Raw genomic sequence first — 18,181 nt, 5'->3', positions numbered from 1 at the left:
TGAAAGAGATGCATCTTAGCTCTGGATTGTTATTGAATATGTCAATGCTGTTGTAATGAAATGCTTCTTATAATTATATGGTTATTAAATAAATATTTTTTTTTAAAAAAGCAACTTCAAAAAATTATTTATGAGTGTTTTGTCTGCATGTATGTAAGTACACCGATGTGTGTGCAATGCTCAAAAAGGCCAGAAGAGGGCATCAAATCCCATGGAACTTGAGTTACAGATGGCTGTTAGCCACCATGTGAGTACTAGGAACTGAACCCAGTTTCTTTGTAAGAGAAGCTAATGCTCTTAACTCTGAGCCATCTCTCCAGCCCCTTCTTCATAAAGTTTAAATCAGCTTTCATTAATCAACATGAGCCCATGCCAGCCCACTATTGCTTTTACCTCAGACCTTAATTTTTTGATTCCTCTTTCTTTAGCCAAACCATATTTACACACACAGACACACAGACAGACACACACACACACATACTCACACCCAAAGTCATTATTTTGGGGCTGAAGAGATGACTCAGCAGTTAAGAGCACTGGCTGCTCTTATAGAGGACCTAGGTTCAGTTCTTAGCACCTACATGACAGATAACAACCACCTGTTACCCCACTTCCAGGGGATCCAACACCCTCTTCTGACCTTTGTGGGCACTGCACACATGTGGTGTACTTTTATATGTGCATGCAAAACATTCATCTACATAAAATAAAAATAATTTTTAAAAATTCTAAAAAACATTATTTCCTCCTACTCTCTGTTCCTATTGTGTCAGGTGGTAGTTAGCACTCAGTATTTGTAGAACTGAACTGAATTCACATTCACATGAGAATCTAAGTCTACACCATTCACAGGCTTGTTAAAATGCTAGAAAGAAGGGCATTTTATTAGGTAAACTGGTAACAACTGTTTCATACCTTTTCATTGCCCATTCTCATCCTGGAATGCCATGAAAAACAATTTTCCTGGATATCCAGGCAGGTGGTCTGAAAGCACAAGACTTGATTGTCAAGTAAAGCTCATGAATCACTCAGCTGTAATGGATGCTAGCTATTTGGCTGGTGTTTATCTTACTACCAAATTGTTTTTATTTGGTTTTCTGATAATGAAGGCATACATGTATATTGGGAAGATGTATCAATTACTTTTCTGTTGCTGTGATAAAATACCATGACCAAGGAAATTATAGCAGGAAGAGTTTATTTGGGCTTATGGCTCCTGAGAGATAAGAGTCCACCATGGTGGGGAGGCATGGTGGCAAGCTGCAGGCATGGCAGCAAGAGCAAGAAGCTGGGAACACATCTTTAGTGGCAAACAAGAAGCAGAGCTCAAACTGGAAGTGGGGCAGGGCTATAAATTCTCAAAGCCCGGCCCCAGTGACATGCCAGACTCCACCTCCTAAAGATTCTATGACCTCCCAAACAGCACCACCAACTAGTGACCAAGTGTTCAAATACTTGAGCCTATCCACTTCAGTTCTAATTAGGATAGATCATCCTTTATCCTCAAAGAATCCAAGCTATCTGTGGTCAATCCTGATCATACCACTCCTATATGCCTGAAAGAAGATTCAGAGAGGTTATTAAAGCTAGCCTTTAATGAGTACTGCTTCATGACAATTTTTTGTGTATACACAATAGACACTAGTTTTATTTTCCTTCCTTCTCTCTTTTTTTCTTTTCTTTTTTTTTTTCGACAATATCTGGCTGACCTTGAATTTACTAAGTAGTCCAGGCATGTGTGGAACTTGTGGTGATCCTCCTGCCTCAGTCTCCCAAGTGCTAGAATTATAAGTATACATAACCATCATACCCAATTAGATTCATTTTATTAATGAGAAAAAAGTCTGTCTCTTTCTCTCTCTTTCCTCCTTTCCAAGATAGGATCTCACGTAGGATGACCTTGAACTCCTGATCTCTTGCCTCCACCTCCAAAGTGCTGGGATCATGGGCACCTGCCACTACACCTGGTTGATGCAGTATTAGGAACTGAACCCAGGGCTTCATGCATGCTAGGCAAGTGCTCTACCAAATGAGCTATATACCAGCCCCAAGAAAACATTTTTTAATATATTTTATTTATTTTTATTTAACATATATGGGTGTATTGCTTGCATGTAGGTAGATGCACCTGTGTCATGCAATGCCCTCAGAGGTCAGAAGAGGGCATTGGCTCCCCTGGAACTGGAGTTACAGACAGTTGTTAGCTGCCATGTGGATGCTGGGAATCAAACCCAGGTCCTCTGCGAGAGCAGTCAGTACTCTTAACCACTAAGCCATCTCTCCAGCCCCCCAAGAAAACATTTTTAAAAGATTAAAAAAAATTTTTATGTGTGTGCATGTGTGTTGCATGTTGGTATGTGTACATATGAATGCAAAGACCCACAGAGACCAGAAGATGGTGTCAGATCCCCTGGAGTTGGGACTATAGGCATTTATGAGTTACCTGATATGGGTGCTGGGAACAGAACTCAGGTCCTCTGGAAAAGCGGCAAGCACTTTTAACCACTGAGCCATCTCTCTAGCCCCTCAAGAAAATATGTTAAACATTTATTTAAAATAGCAATAGTCAAGCTGGGCATGGTGGTGCACACCTGTAATTCTAGCACCTGGGAGGCAGAGTCAAGCAGATCTCTCTGAGTTTGAGGCCAGCCTGGTCTCCATAGTGAGTTCCAAACCAGCCAGGGCTACATAGTGAGACCCTGTCTCAAAGAAAGTAACTATTTTCCTATAGATACAACACAAAAGAGTGGCATTGTTCACATTTCTGCAAATGTCTTTAAATTAGAAAGACTTTATATAAGGCAGTTACATTCTCATATTTCTGCATTCAGAAACAGGTTGTTTCAGATGAAGTATCTAGAGAAAAATCTCTCCTCACTCAGGTATGTACTTGGAATTGTCATTTCTGGCACTGCAAACATGTCCTTTGATACAACATCCAAACCTAGTAGTTTTTCCCCCACCCTCCCTCCCTCATTCACTCCCTTCTTTTCCTCAGGCTGTCTTAGAACTTCTGGCCTCAACAATCCTCTCAACTTGATCTCCCAAGTAGCTGTGACTATAGGTGTGTATCACCATCTATAGTGGTAACTGTTGTTGTTTTGCTTTCTGAGACAGGGTGTCACTATATGGTTCAGGTTGGCCTTGAACTTGGGATCATCCTATCTTAGCTTATGAAGTGCTGGAATTGTAAGTGGGTGCCACCACACTCACTCCTGCAGAGGACCCAGGTTTAGTTCCTAGCATCCACATGACAGCTTACAATCATTTGTAAATCCAGTTCCAGAGTATCTGACATCCTCTCCTGGCCTCCATGAGCATTGCACACATGTACATATAAGCAAAACATTCATACACATAAAAATAAATAAATAGGGGCTGGAGAGATGGCCCAGTGGTTAAGAGCACTGAGTGCTTTTGCAGAGGACCTAGGTTCAATTCCCAGCACTCACAAGGCAGCTAACAACTATCCTAACTCCAGTTCCAGGGAATCTGACACCCTCTTCTGACCTCTGGGGACAATGCACAACAGGGGTGCACTTATTCACATGCAGGTAATATACTCATACACATAAAACAATAATAAATAAAATATTAATAAGTAAATAAATAAAGAAAGAAAGAAAATGCTGGTTCACTGAGTTCTGCAAGTTTTCCAAATATTGACACATTTTTATACAGTATTTAAAATATTCTCAGTGTTTCTTAATATCACCACCTATCTCTTCAGAAAAGTTTGGAAAACTATAAAGTTTGTGGTAGTGAATTTAACTTTTTCAAAATCTAGTATTTACTTGAAAGTTTCAATTTTATTTTATTTTTTTGAGACAGGATCTGCTTGTTAGCCCTAGCTGGCCTAGAACTGTGTAGACCAGGCTGGCCTTGAACTCACAAAGATCTGCCTGCCTCTGCCTCCAGAGTGCTGGACTTTAAAGGTGTACGCCACCACTCCTGGCTTGAAAGTTTGAATTTTATTAATGGCAACAAGTAAAAATATAACAAAGCTTTTTCTTTGATATAACAGCCTTATTTAGCTAATTTCCTAGAAAATGTCTGCCAAATTCCCATGTCTAATAACCACAGTTTGTCTGTCTGTTCTTTTTATTTGTTGGTTTGTTTGAGACAAGATCTCACTGTGTAGTCCAAACTGGCCTCAAAGTCATGGTGATCCTCCTATTTCAGCCTCCAGAATGCTGGAATTACAGGAGTAAGGTATTGAACACAGTGTGTCTGTAACTTGAAAGTAAAAATTATGTTCAAGGGCCAGGAAAGGCTTGGAGGTGAGTTCAATCCCTGGCAAAAAGCCAAATATGGTGTTCCATATCTATAATCTCGGCAGTCCTACAGTGAGACAGGTGTGGAGAGACAGGAGAACCACCCAGAAGTTTGTGGCCCAACTAGCCCAAATGCAGTGCAGCAGCAGCAACAAAAGAGACCTGGCCTCAACAAAGTAGAAGTTGAAAACTGACTCTGGAAAATCATCCTCTGACTCTACACATACACCCTGACATGCACACACAAGTAATAAAAATGATGTTCTGGTCAAAATGAGCTGTGAGTTTATTTTCTAGCTCTGCTCACTGAAAGCGCCTACAAACAATGACGTCATGGTAGCAGGGAGGATAATTAATACTTGAGTTTGTTTCTTTGCCTCAGACTGGCTTTGAATTTACCATCCTCTCACCTCTGCCCCTTAAGAAACTGGGATTACAGGTGTGTGACAAGATGCCCAGTCCTGGCATTTATTTTTTTTAAAAAAGAACTATTCCCCAGTAAATGCAACTAGTCTTTTAAGAAAACTGTGTGATTCCAACATGAGAGGGAGTAAAACACAAAGTGAGACTGAGATACAGTGACAGAAAGTCTAACGAATGAAGACATGCTAAAGGAACAGAGAATCAGTCAAAGCTGAAATGACTTGTATATCAATGTAAAGAATGCTCTAATAAATATACAGCTCATAAACTAAAATAAAAATCAATGGGGAGAAAGTTGATAGAGGAAGGTAACCAAGAAGCTTTCCTACGCAGCAGAAAGACCAAAAACAAAAAAACGTTAAGGAATAATGGAATTAGAAAATTACTATTTGGCAATCGCTATACTAACAAAGAATCATTAATTAATGTTAAAATGTGTGGGTATTCTCTATCATCATGGGATACACAGGTATCATACACCCCTTGATATGATTTTCTAAGAGGGCTTTTCAGTTCTGTGAGATTCTTGTAATCTAATTATGTATACCTTGAATCTAATTATGAAGAACATCAGAAAAACTCAAGTTAAAAGAAAGGTTACAAAATAAATGGCCTATATTAAGTAATGTCAAGGTCACAAAAGATAAAGACTGAGAAATTGTTCCAGTTTAAACAAAAGTTAAAAAAGAAAAGAAACGACAATTATTTATAATGTGTGAACCTGCACTTATTTCTAGACCAGAATAAAAAAAAAGTTATGTTCATTTTTCTACAAAGGATATCGGGGGGGGGGTGTTGGAGAGATGCTCAGTGGTTAAGAGCACTGGGTGCTCTTGCAAAGGACCTGGGTTTGATTCCTAGTACCCACATGGCAACTAACAACTGCCCATAACTCCAGTTTCAGGGAATCAAATGCCCTCTTCTGACCTCTGTGGGCATTCCATGACACCAGTGTACTTACACACATGCAGGCAATACACTCATACACATAAAATAAAAATAATAAATAAAATATATTTTTTAAAAAGATTATAAGGCATATATGATGGCATATGCCTTTACTCCCATTACTTGGGAGGCAGAGGAAGGCAGAACTCTGTGAGATCTAGGCCAGCTTAGTCTACATAACAAGGTTATGTTTCTAGTCTTTATAATTATACTATGCTATCTGAACTGGTTTTAGAAAATAGACTAAAGATATTTAGGAAAAAATGGTTAGAAAATAATTATAACAGTTTCCTTATATATCTATATTTATATCTATCTCTCCACAGAAATAGAGAAAAGAGAGCATGTTAAAGAGAATGTGCTTAGATATGGGTGTGACATAGGTGGGATATTTGGAGTACATTTTTGCAATCTTTCTTTAAATCTGAAATTACTTCAAAATAAAGTAAAAAAACTACAAACATATATATTTAAATTATTTCTTCTAAATATACCTATATTTTATACATAGATGAAATCAATTGAGATCAATCTATAGAGATCATTTTCCTTCGTGTTTTGTTTTTTGTCTTTTTGCGACAGGGTCTCTCTGTAGCCCTAGCTGTCTTGGAACTCACTATGTAGACCAGGCTGGCCTTGAATTCACAAAGATCCACCTGCCTCTACCTCCCAAGTGCTGGGATTAAAGGTGCGCCGCCACCATGCCCAGCACATCAATCCTTTTTACTTAACACTTTTATTAATTTGATAGTGACTCATCAATCATCAGCAGTTTCAAAGTCACTTAGAAAAACAATTAGTAGATGCATAATATTTTTTGGGCTATCCTTACATTTTTATGCCATCAACCTACAGTTAAAAATATAATAAACTTTTTGTGTGTGTGTGCTTCAGCTGTTTTTTATTGACACACAGGTAGGCTCTATAGCAACAGGTCTGGAGATGGTTGCAGAAGTTGGGAAAATGGAAGGTGGCGGGTGGAGTGTTTGTCTGCATCACCAGCTGAGCGGAGTGAAGGAACAGAAGAGCGCACAAGGAGGAATGGGGGAGGCTGAGGCTGTTGGAGAAGCAGGTATGGGCCAGGGCCAAAGGCTCTATACATTGGAACCTTGGCCCTGTGTCTTAGGCCCCTTACCCTTGCTGGCTGCTGTCTCCTGACTCTAGGCCAGGGCTGGGAGTCCTCTGGATAACACTTTATACAGGAACAAAGTACACAGAGATGTTGCTGCCCTCTTGTGATAACCTCAGAGGGCCTCCAATTCTGCATTCCTCCTTCATCCCTGGCTTGGACAGGGCCACACAATGGTCAGCTGGACTCTGTGCCATGTTTCACAGAGGCATTAACTTTCCTTGGTGTCCCAGCCCACCAGTGCCACACTACAGCCCAGAGTAAGCGCTACAAGCAATGCTGGCCTAATAATAAACATTTTTATATATAGTTGATTATTTCTTTTTTTTCTTTTTTTTAAGACAGGGTCTCACTAAGTAGTCCAGGCTGACTTGGAACTTTCTTCTTTTTTTTTTTTTTGAGACAGGGTCCCACTAAGTAGTCCAGGTTGACTTGGAACTTGCTAGAACTCACTATTTTCGCTATTTTCCCCCAGACCAGGCTGGATTTGGACTTACTGAGATCTGCCTGCCTCTGCCTCCCAAATGCTGGGATTAAAGGCATGTACCAGCTGATTACTTCTTTATGCTTAATGCCTAAGCTGGAATTGCTTTGTTTTTCAATTTTTTTATTTATAGGAGGGAGGGTGACGGGCATGTGTGGAGTCAGAGGACAAGTTGCAGGAGTCAGTTCTCTCCTTCCATCTTTTGGGTCTCAGGGCTCAAACTCAGGCTTTCAGGCTTCCTAGGCAAGCACTTTTATCTCCTGAGCTCTTTTGCAGGCTGCTTTGTTCTGTCTTAAATAACTAAGGTGACCTAACAAGCTCCCAAATCTCCTGAGGTCCCTTTGTCAGTCTGGGATGCTTACTTGACTCCTGCCTGCTCTGAGGCTCATCTGTTTTATAAAAATGACCGAATTTTGGGTTGGGCTCTGGGCAGTGGTTGGTGACTAAAGAAGGATGTGAGAAACTACAGCAGTCGTCAGCAGGCTGATCTCAACTCTGGGCTACCTTCGTCAAAGGGAATTCTTATTTGGGTAGGTCCTGAAAGTTAAAGGCAAGGTTTAAAAAGTCACTGAGCAGGCGGGATGCAGGCTAGCTAATTTATTTTAACAATACCAATGCCAAGACTGGTTCTAGGGATACAGAGATGAAGAAAACACCGAACCTGGGCCACAGGCTCCTGATCTGGTGCGACACACAAGTAAATAGATATTAATCCTGTAGTGATGAGGAGTTGTAAGTTGGGAAAGTACAGTTCTAATAAAAGCACAGATGAGGGGGCTGAAGAAATGGCTCAGTGGCTAAGAGCACTGGCTGTTCTTCTAGAGGACCAGTGGTTTGGTTCCCAGCGCTCACATGGCAGCTCACAACAGTAACTCCAGTTCTCGGAGGTGTGACTGACCCCCTCATTGCACCACATGGGTGCATTTACGTACATGCAGGCCAAACACTCATATACATAACATAAAAATAAATGAATCCACCGGGCTTGGTGGCTCACGCCTTTAATCCCAGCACTCAGGAGACAGGCGGATCTCTGTGAGTTCAAGGCCAGCCTGGTCTACATAGTGAGTTCCAGGAAAGCTGAAGCTACAGGGAGACCCTGGCTCAAAAAAACCAAAAAAAAAAAAAAAAAAAGAATCCAAAAACCATTTAAAAAAGAGCACAGATGCAATTTTATATCTCCTTCCAACAAAGTTTTATGCAGTATATACACTTGTATATAAATATAAAATTCATTTATTCATCTTCCTTCCTTTTTCCTTCAGTATGCCTATAATTTAAAGGTGTATCACCAAGTATCCTATACCAAAAGAGTAGCACAGAACCAGAGAGAAGGAGACTAATTTACAAAACAAGAAAGTAGAATTTACCAAGCTTTGTGATCAATTGTCCAGGAGTGAGACACAAAATTAAGGATGACTCCTAGATTTTTGGACCATGTGTCTGGGTAGATGATGACATCATTTGATTTAGCCTGCCCCCTCCCCTCCTTTTAATTGAGGTAGTAATATTGCTGTGTTTCCCATACTGGCCTCAAACTCCCAGACTAAAGTGAGCCTCCTGTGTCAGCCTTTGGAGTAAACAGATCTACGAGTGCATGTAAGCATGCGTGGCTTGGCTCTAGGTTTAAAGCACAAAGAACATTTTCATTAGAGATGATCCTAAATGCACTTGAAGAAAATAGAATAGTGGCATTCTAAAGGTTGTCTATGCATAAAAATCAAAATGGGGAATTCTACCAGGATGGGAATAATGAGATACTTTAAAATCACTGGAGAGTAGTAAAAAAAAATCAATGTAAAATTGAATGAGATCACCAAACTGATTGACAGCAAGCTAAGATGGATTAAAATAAAAAGATATACAGTAGAAGCAAGCAAGCAGAGAGAAAAGTGAGCAAGGAAGAGGGAAAATAATAGGATGAAATTGTAGCAAAAAAGATCAAAATGATTTTTACATTTATTTATTGTGTGTGGGTGCATGTCTGCCTCCTGTGTGGAAGTCAGAGGAGAACTTGAGGGAGTTGATTCTCTCCTTCCACCATATGGGTTCTGGTCATCAAACTCAGATCATCAGGCTTGACCCTTTACCTGCCAAGCTATTGACAAACAAATTTTAAGTAAATTACTATGCTCAAGCAGCTTCCATCAGTAACAGAGTTTGAACAGCAGGGGAGAAAGTGTGAGGCAAGAAAAAACTGGTCTTGGGAACAAATGAATCATCTTCATGTAGTAGCTACTCCCTAGATAGCATGATTATTCATAAACAAATGCAGATTTTCTGCAGTGGTAGTGAGCTGGGCTTGGAAAGCACAGTGCTAATGTTAGGTTGCAAACTTGACCTAAATTAAAGGGCTCATTTCTCTAGGTGGAAAATTTTAACAACAGTAACTCACCTTACAAACGTTTTCTTAAAATTGTAGGAAATGCTGTTAGGGTAGTCAGATAAGAGACTGAAGGAATCTTAGGGTCTACTTTCAGCTTTCCTTAGGTTGGATGTACTTCACAAATAAAATGGTGGTGCCTAACTCATAGAGCTCTGTGAGGATGAATCACAGTTTCCTTCTGAGCCTGTTTCTGATGTTATAAAAAGGGGATAGTGATTTTTTTTTTCTAATGTGACTCAGAAGTATGTGGCAAAGGCACAATTGGGACTGTACAGGAACAGCTTTCATTGACGAGATGAGAACTGCTAGGTTATATTTTCTCTGGGTGGTTGCTCAATTATTTGAACATTTACTGAAGACCGTATGTAATTTTCTCATTATGAATTGTTACTATTAGGCCATAATCTAAGGTAAGGTAAGACTGCCTTCCAATATTTTCATGCAGAAAACTGTTCTGATTCTATGCTGGTATCTGCTGTGCTACAGAATATCAAAGGGTCCAGTGTGTTAGGCCTTCTTATTCAGTGGAAGGATGTTAGACAAATCCATTAGAGAAATTTTGGGAAATTTCACCCAGACCAGGGATGATGAAGGACAACTTTTTGATAGGAACACATTCAAAGAGGAAAAAAACCAAAACCAAAACCAAATGGGCACAATCTCTAGATTAAGAAAGACTGAGTGTTACGGTGTTCTGGAGTTAACAAAAACTGGAACGACAGGCCAGTTCTTTCAACTCTAATCTTCACAACTAGCAAGGCAGGAAGGCAGGAGAAAGCCCAGGTCCAAAATGTTACATAACTTGCCAGGATCATAAACCTGATGTAACAGGAATTGGTGTCAGGATCTGCCTGATACCAAAGTCTTTGCTCATATAATATATTGCTCTCCCTCCAAAAAAAAAAAAAAAAAAAAAAAAAACAAACAAAAAAACCCCTGTATTTGGAAATTTGGGGGGTGGCAGAGAATTGAGCTATTTCCTTACTTCCCTTCTGTTTTTGTTGTGATGTTTGCACCCTAGAGGCTGAGCGGGATCACACAGGAGGCATCTGTAAACAGATGATACCATAACCCCAATATACACACAATTTCCTTCTTTCAGAGTCCTACCTAGGATCTGGCAGGGGTGGGAGAGTAGAAGTGGAGCGGGGAGGGGTTAGTAAAAGGTGGATTCTTTTCTTACCTTTTTTTTAAATCAATTTCAGGGCAACCCGCTGGTTATTCTCTTGGTCAGCACATTGTTTTCCTCCCTATTTTGTGGGGGTTGGGGGTTGATGGTGTCTGTAGCAAATTTCTGTACCTGTATCAACACGGTAGCTCTAAAAAGTTAAGGTCAAAGATTTCTTTACCTCTTTGGGGAAGGGGTTGTGCATATGTTCTGAGCTAATGGGGGGGTCATCGGGTCACTCTCCTTTCATACTGACCACACCGAAGAATTAGAGGGAGCCCCCTTGTCTCCACGAGAAAGGAAACCAGCTGCCCTCACACTGCCGCTCTCAGGTGACGGGAGCATTCACGTACCTTCGCGAGGGAAGGACACGGTGCTGGGGTCTGACTGGGGGTGGGGCTGGTGGCAACCCTGGGCTTCCGGCTCCCGGGACGCGCGGCGCAGGGCACACGGCCCGCCACCCCCAGGCCGCTCTGCCTCGTTCCCGACCGCTCGTGCCCGGCGCGGCCGCCGCAGTCCCGGCGCCGTAGCCGGACGTGGGGTGCAGGGGGCGCTGTGGCCCAGCGGCGCGGGCGGCTGGAGCGGCCACCTCGGAGGCTTCGCAGAGGCTCTCCGCCTGCTGCGCCTCGTTCGTCCCGCCACAGCCTGCGCCCCCGGCCGGGCTCGGCGGCGCTCCCCGGGACCCTCCTGGTTGCGGCGGCTCGGGAGCCTATGCTGCTGGCCCGGCGCTGGGCCTCAGCCGCCGCCGCAGCCACAGCAGCCCTCCGGGAGTGCGAGGCTTGGTGCCTCTGAGGACGAGATTTCGGCTGAGGGACGACCCCCGGCCATGGTGAGGCGGCGGCCGCAGCTCGAGGTGAGTGAAACTCGCCGCAGTCCCGTGCTCGCCCGCTCGCGCCGCTGGGAGCTCTGGCGCCAGCCCTCAGGCCGGGCGGACGGACCGTCCTGCTCCTGCGGCCGCCGCCTGCACCCCGCAGCTTCGGGGCCGCGGCCCTTTCTCCCCGCGTCCCCCGGGAGGGTGGAGGCCGGCGGGGGCGAGTAGGCCCCGCGCTGCGGGGAAGCCCTCGGCCCGGCCTGGGTTCCGGCGCGGCCCGGTACCTGGAGACCTGGCGGGCCGCCGCACCGGTGTCCTCTGCAGTTGTCCCGGGCGGGGCCGAGCGCCCGTTCCTACTCCCGGCCCTGCGAGCACGTTCCGGAGGGAGGCAGAGGACGGTTGTTTGCAAACAGTTCTGGCTTCTCTGCTTCCCATTCTGAGCTCCGCAGAGCAACCCCCAGGGCGGGGGGCAGGGGTGAGTATGGAGGTGCAGAGCGTGCGGGGCCCGAGAGACCCTGATACTCCTGGAGTGGCGTTCACGCACCTCGCTAGAGAAACAAACAGCCTTTTGCATCTTATCTGAGGTGAGATTTCATCACCTGCCGCTAGCTCATCCCTTCTGGTATTACATCTTGTTTCTAAGCGTGGTCTGTCTCAGAGAAAGCCCCATTCCATTTTTGCGACGCTAAGTTTCCTAGATAAGCACTCAGTTACAAAAATAGCTTTTATGAAGCTGTCTCCCCAACCCTCAAAAAGACGGCAAATGTTTTAATGCTTCCGTCCTTGGTACAGAAATGTTCCACCTGAGTAGGAAAGGACGGCAGGAGGATTTTAAGTCGTGCCAACAATCCCAATAGCAGGTATCTGATGAAACGTATAGTCTAAATTGAATAAAAATGATTTTATTATGCTGTTAATGTAGTAAAAGGTGATTGCACTTCATACCGTAAGTCAGATATTTAAGTGCTTCTTATTTATGATAAATGTAATTATGTAAAGGTTATTCTTGTTTTCCCATTATTGTAAGATTTATAGATACTCTAAAACTTTTTAACCACGAAAAAATAAATACATTGTAGAAACATTGGAAAGCACAGAAAGGTATTGACTTTCAATAAGTAGTAATTGGAGAGCCGATCACTTGTGATCTCACAATACATTTTGATGGTCAATTCAGAGTTTAAAATGGAACTGTACTGATGGTAAGTTTTAAAATTATTTCTTTGTGTTAGATTAAAAATTGGTGACAGTCATTTGTATAAGACTTATGGAATGTTTTACCAAATTACATTGGAACCTTAGTTTAAGCCATCAACTAGAACTGAACATAGGTAGCAGAACCATAGTTTGTCACCAGCTAAAACTAAATATGGTAGTTGCTATAAGACTCCGGACTTAACCTTCCTATGCAGCGTCAGAAGCTCTGAAGTCTCCTTAGAGAGGGTTGCGTGGTAAGCATTTTTCAGGACCTTGAGTGTTAGATGATGTAGCCTTGTGTTTATCAGATTTTGTGTATTTTTAGCTGTAAAAAATTGATTTGATTAAATTTTTCAGTTAATTTGGGTTTTAAAAGTCCAATTTCTCAGTGTATCTCTGAAGACCAACGTTAGGATCAGTTGGGCATGATGATTAAAGTATGCTGATTTCTAGTCCCTTAAATCAGAATGTGGAGATATTAGTGACTGGACTATCTTGATTTTTATCAATCTTCCTGATTCTTAGTACTACTAAAGTTTGAACATCATTGATAAAAATGAACAGATTTGTCTAGGTGAATGAAAGCATCAACTCTCTAGCAAAACTATCATTCTTAAGTGACTGACAGATATTTTTCATAGCAACAGATAATGGTGTTACAATGCTAGACAGAAAAACAGTGTTTTGAGGGACAGCTGTTTCAGTCAACAAACACTGAGATCCAACAGTGGTAGTGTTATGTAGGGCACTCATCTTGGAACTTAATAAACTTCAGTATTATTGTCTGTAAAATGCTAATGGTTATACTTAATTTACAAGGTTTTTAGGAGAAAGCATCCTAAAACGTATTGAATAAAAGATTTTATAATTTTAGCTATTAATAATGTCAGGTTCTGTCTTAGGTATTCTGGGAAATACAAAAATGACCAAGACTTCTGCTAGCAATTAGCTAATTGTGGAAGCAGGACAAGTTTAACTGTTACAAGGCAGGGTCAGAAAGGTGTTGTATTGAGTAAAATGAGCTAGATCTCTGCTTAGGGCTTCTGTGTCTAATCCAGTATCTTTCCCTTCAAGAGCATTGGTAAGGGATGGGAGGCGGCTCGGTGGAAAAGCATTTGCTTAGATAAACAAGCCCCTGGGTTTAGTTTCCAGGACTGAAAAAAAATTCATATGTATTATTCCTTCCCTTTCTAATCCTTGATTCAGTGTTTTAAGGAAATAATTGCATATGTTACCTGGAAAGTGCTAGTTTTATAATAACTCCTTAATAAAGAAAGAATGAATGGAGATGATCCATACCTTCCGTGGTTGCTAAGCTACTACTATTCCATTCACTAAAGTTTTTGGTACATCTTTGGTACTGACTGCAGATGGTTGGTTGCAAGGTACAAAGCTTGATTAAAAGATAATTGCCGAGGTTTTAATTTAAGTTCTTTTGTTTCTAGGAGTGGTATAGGTGTGTGTTTTATGATTTTTAATTGTATGCTGTGGTGAAGAGTACTGAGTCAGGTGTGAACAGGAATCCTTGCTACATGTCTTAGAGCAATGTGACACTTAGGCTCCAAGCTTCTTGTATTCTCTTGGAGTAACAGTACCCCTCCCAGGGAAGTAGAGCAGGTTCTGTGAGATACAGGTCATCAAAAACAATTACCTCAGTGGCTGTCACATGGATGGGACAGAGTAAATGTTCATTTCCGTTTTGGGGGGGGGGAATAAAAACAAACTAGGTCTTGAATATTCTGTGTGACTTAAAACTTGGTAACTTTGGGGCTGGAGAGATGGCTCAGCAGTTAAGAGCACTGGCTGCTCATGCAGTGAACCTGGGTTTGGTTCCCAGCACCCACATGGTGGCTAACAACCAACCGCCTGTAAACTCCAGTTCCGGGGGAATCCAATGCTCTCTTCTGACCTACTTGGGCACTGCATGACATGGGTGTACTTACATGCATACAGGCAATACACTCACACAGGCTGGCCTGTATCTCATAGAGATCCTCCTGCCTCTGCCTCCTAAGCACTGGGACTAAAGACCTGCACCACTGTACTCTGCAGGAAACAGTTTTGAGTCTACCTTAGTGCACTATTTTCCACTTAATTTTTTGTTAATAAACTAATATCCCATTTTTATGATGCATTTGTTTACGAATTCATTTTCAGTTTTGCATTAGTTTTTTTAAAATTTATTATTTTTATTTTATGTATATGCATGTATTGCCTGCATGTAGGTAAGTGCAACCATGTTGTACAATGCTTGTGAAGGTCAGAAGAGGCTGTTGAATCCTCTGGGAGTGGAGTTACAGACAGTTGTTAGCTGCCATGTAGGTGGTGGGATTCGAACCCTGGTCTTCTGTAAGAACAACCAGTGTTCTTAACTGCTGAGTCATCTCTCCAGCCCCTTGCATTAGTTTTTACTATTATGCATTCTTGGTATATAATGAGAATTGGAAAATACATAGTTGCAGATGCTGAAAGAAATAGTTCATATACTTCATTTTCAAACATTAATTTGTTGAGCATACTCAAAGAATTGAAGAATATTCTTTAAAACACAAACTTTTTCTTATAATCTGAATGGATGAGAAATAAAATTTTATAACTTGCCATATATGTGTTCCAATCTTCTAACTTATTGTGACCTTGGACAGTTTTTTTAACCTTAAGATTTAATTTTTTCTTAATTAAAAATGAAGCTGATAGTACCCATTTTATAAGATTATTGTGAGGATTAAGTGATATAATGTGTAAATCATACCTACTGTTCAGTCCCATGGGTAACTAAGCTTTACTCCAGAAATGGAAAATATATTTGAGCTTAAAAAGCTTAAAAGATTATTATTTATCCAGTTTGATGCTAAAAAATAAAGCCAGCATGATTGATTACAAAGCATTGCCAAAATAAGGATGAAGTGTCAGAATTAGTATTTTGATTATGTGTTACTACACTGTGTTATACTTTATCATAAATTTTATTTAATGAAATAATTTCAAAATGCTATTTATAAAATATTTTCCATTTTGGGGCTGGAGAGATGGCTCAGCGGTTAAGAGCACTGATTGCTCTTGCAAGGACCCAGGTTCGATTCCCAGCACCCACATGGCAGCTACAAACCATCCTTAACTCCAGTTCCAGGGGAATCCAAAGCCGTCTTCTGACCTCTGCAGCATTACACGACACAGGTGCACTCACATACATGTAGGCAATACACTCATACACATAAAAATAATAAAATATTTTCCAGTTTACAGTAGTACTTTAAGTTTTTTCTTTTCTTGTTTTTTGAGACAAGTTCTTGTGTAGCCCAGGCTAGCCTAGAACTTGCTGCTTAGCTGAGGATGACCTTGAACTTCTGATCCTCTTACCTCCACATCCTGAGTGCAGGGATTACAGGCATGCATCACTATGCCTGGTGTTTTAGTTTTCCTTCGATTGCCGTGATAAAAACACTGACCAAAACCAATTTGGGGAGGAAAGGGTTTATTTGGCTTACCGCACAGTCCATCATCAAGAGAAGCCAAGGCTTACAGTAACTCAGGGCAAGAACCTGGGACACAGACCATGGAGGAATGCTGCTTACTGCCTTGCTCCCTGGCCCCTGCTCAGCCTGCTTTCTTATACAATACAGGCCAACCTGCCCAGGGGTGGCACCACCCACAGTGGGCTGGGCCCTCCCACATCACTCAACAATCAAGAAAATGCCCCACAGACATGGCCACAGGCCAGTCCAAAGGAGGAAGTTCCTCAGTTGAGAGTTGGTCCATCCAGGTGTGTCAAAGTTGACAATTTAAGCTCTTCAGCATATTCAGCTTAAATTATTTTAAATAGCCCACTTACAGAAATGAACTATTGTAAAAATTAGGACAGTATGTAATGCTTTGCATTTATACCTTGTCAGAGTCTTTATGAAAATAAGGTAAAGATGATCTGTATGGGTGCACATTAAAATCTAGAGAAAATCATTGAGTTTATATTGCCCAAGGGAAAAAGAATTTAATGAACACTAATAAGAATTTTGAGGCAATTTGGATTTTATATGATAGAACTATTGCAAAAACAATTTTTTTCTGTAAGTTGACTTTTCATTAAAATTTTCTTATTTGGGGGCTAGAGAAATGGCTCAGTGGTTAAGAGCACTGATTGCTCTGACAGAGGACCCAAGCTTGAATCCCAGCACCCACTTGGTGGCTAACTGTCCATAACTCCAGTTCCAGAGGATCCAACTCCCTCTTCTGACCTCTGCAACCATTGTACTTATATATATGCAGGCAATACCCTCATACATATAAAATAAAAATAATAATAAAAATTTTTTAAATTTCTTATTTACGGGCTGGAGAGATAGCTCAATAGCTAAGAGCTGCTCTCAGAGGACCTGGATTTGGTTCCCAGCAACCATGTATTCACTCATAATCATCTGTAACTCCAATTCCAGGGGATCCAATACCTTCTTCTAACCTCCACGGGCATTGCACAACAAAGGTGCACTTACATACATATAAGCAATGCATTCATACACATTAAAAAAAAAAAGTCAAACTTCAAGCCTTGTGTGATGGCGCACACCTTTAGATTCAGCAATCTATGAGATCGAGGTCAGCCTGGTCTCCTTAGTGTGACTGGGGCTGTAGGAAGGCATTGTCTCAAAAAAAAAAAAGAAATAGCACGGACAATTTTACAGGACCCCCCCCTCCCATCTTACATTGTGTTGTTTCTATTTACCTCTCTGGCAATCACCCCTCAGGCCTACATAATGTACACACATGCCCTTCTTGACTTTAGGATATATCTACGGACTCCCTGCTGTAGTGGATGAGGACTTAGTGCAGCAACAGGGCCACCCAGCAGGCCCCACCTCCTGGATCTTTCAGGACTCTATTTTCACTTCCGGGCTGGGTTCATCACCTGTGAGTGCATCTCTGGCCTCTTCCAAAATCTTCTGAATTCCTTGCCATCGAGACTCTGTTACCTTACTATCACAGCTGGCCTCAAACCCATCATCCTCCTGCTTCAGCCTCTGAGAACTAAGATTACAGCTGTGTGCCACCATGCCTGGCCTTCCCTCTTTCTCTCTCTCGTCCTCTCTCTTTGTGTGTATGCATATGTGCATGCGTGCATGTGTGTGTGTGTGTGTGTGTGTGTGTGTTCCTGTGTGTGTGTGTGTGGTAGCCAAAAGTTGACATTGGGTGTTTTCTTCAGTCGCTCTTTATCTTATTTTTTAAAGATCTTTTCCTTTTTTAATTGAATTTTTGCAAATTTCATATAATATATTTTGATTGTGTTTCAATCTCCTATACCATCTGCACCCCCTTACTACTCCCTGTCCAATTTCATGTGCTCTCTCTCTCTCTCTCTCTCTCTCTCTC

General features: G+C 41.6%; 2 protein-coding genes across 5 annotated transcripts in view; one reads left to right on the top strand and one right to left on the bottom strand.

The window, feature by feature from the left end:
• The window catches only part of Txndc12 (thioredoxin domain containing 12), a 117,182-nt gene extending 105,091 nt beyond the window's left edge, over positions 1-12,091 (bottom strand). The window contains exon 1 of one of the 2 annotated variants that reach the window (XM_017796989.2): positions 11,908-12,091. In XM_017796989.2, coding sequence (XP_017652478.2) covers positions 11,908-12,058 — 151 coding nt within the window. In that variant the 5' untranslated portion in view covers positions 12,059-12,091. Of the gene's footprint in view, positions 1-11,165; positions 11,292-11,907 lie in introns of those variants that run through there. The other variant, XM_017796990.2, reaches the window with a different exon arrangement.
• Zfyve9 (zinc finger FYVE-type containing 9) overlaps positions 11,401-18,181 on the top strand; it is a 287,358-nt gene continuing 280,577 nt past the window's right edge. For all 3 annotated transcript variants that reach the window (XM_008828437.3, XM_029561268.1, XM_008828436.3), the window contains exon 1: positions 11,401-11,665. The gene's annotated coding sequence lies outside the window, so the exon portion shown is untranslated. The remainder of the gene's footprint in view (positions 11,666-18,181) is intronic.

This window comes from Nannospalax galili, unplaced genomic scaffold (assembly GCF_000622305.1).
Source record: "Nannospalax galili isolate Female #2095 unplaced genomic scaffold, S.galili_v1.0 scaffold713, whole genome shotgun sequence".
NCBI lineage: Eukaryota > Metazoa > Chordata > Mammalia > Rodentia > Spalacidae > Nannospalax > Nannospalax galili.
Note: the sequence above shows the minus strand (reverse complement) of the source record. Positions and strands in the feature narration are given on the sequence as shown.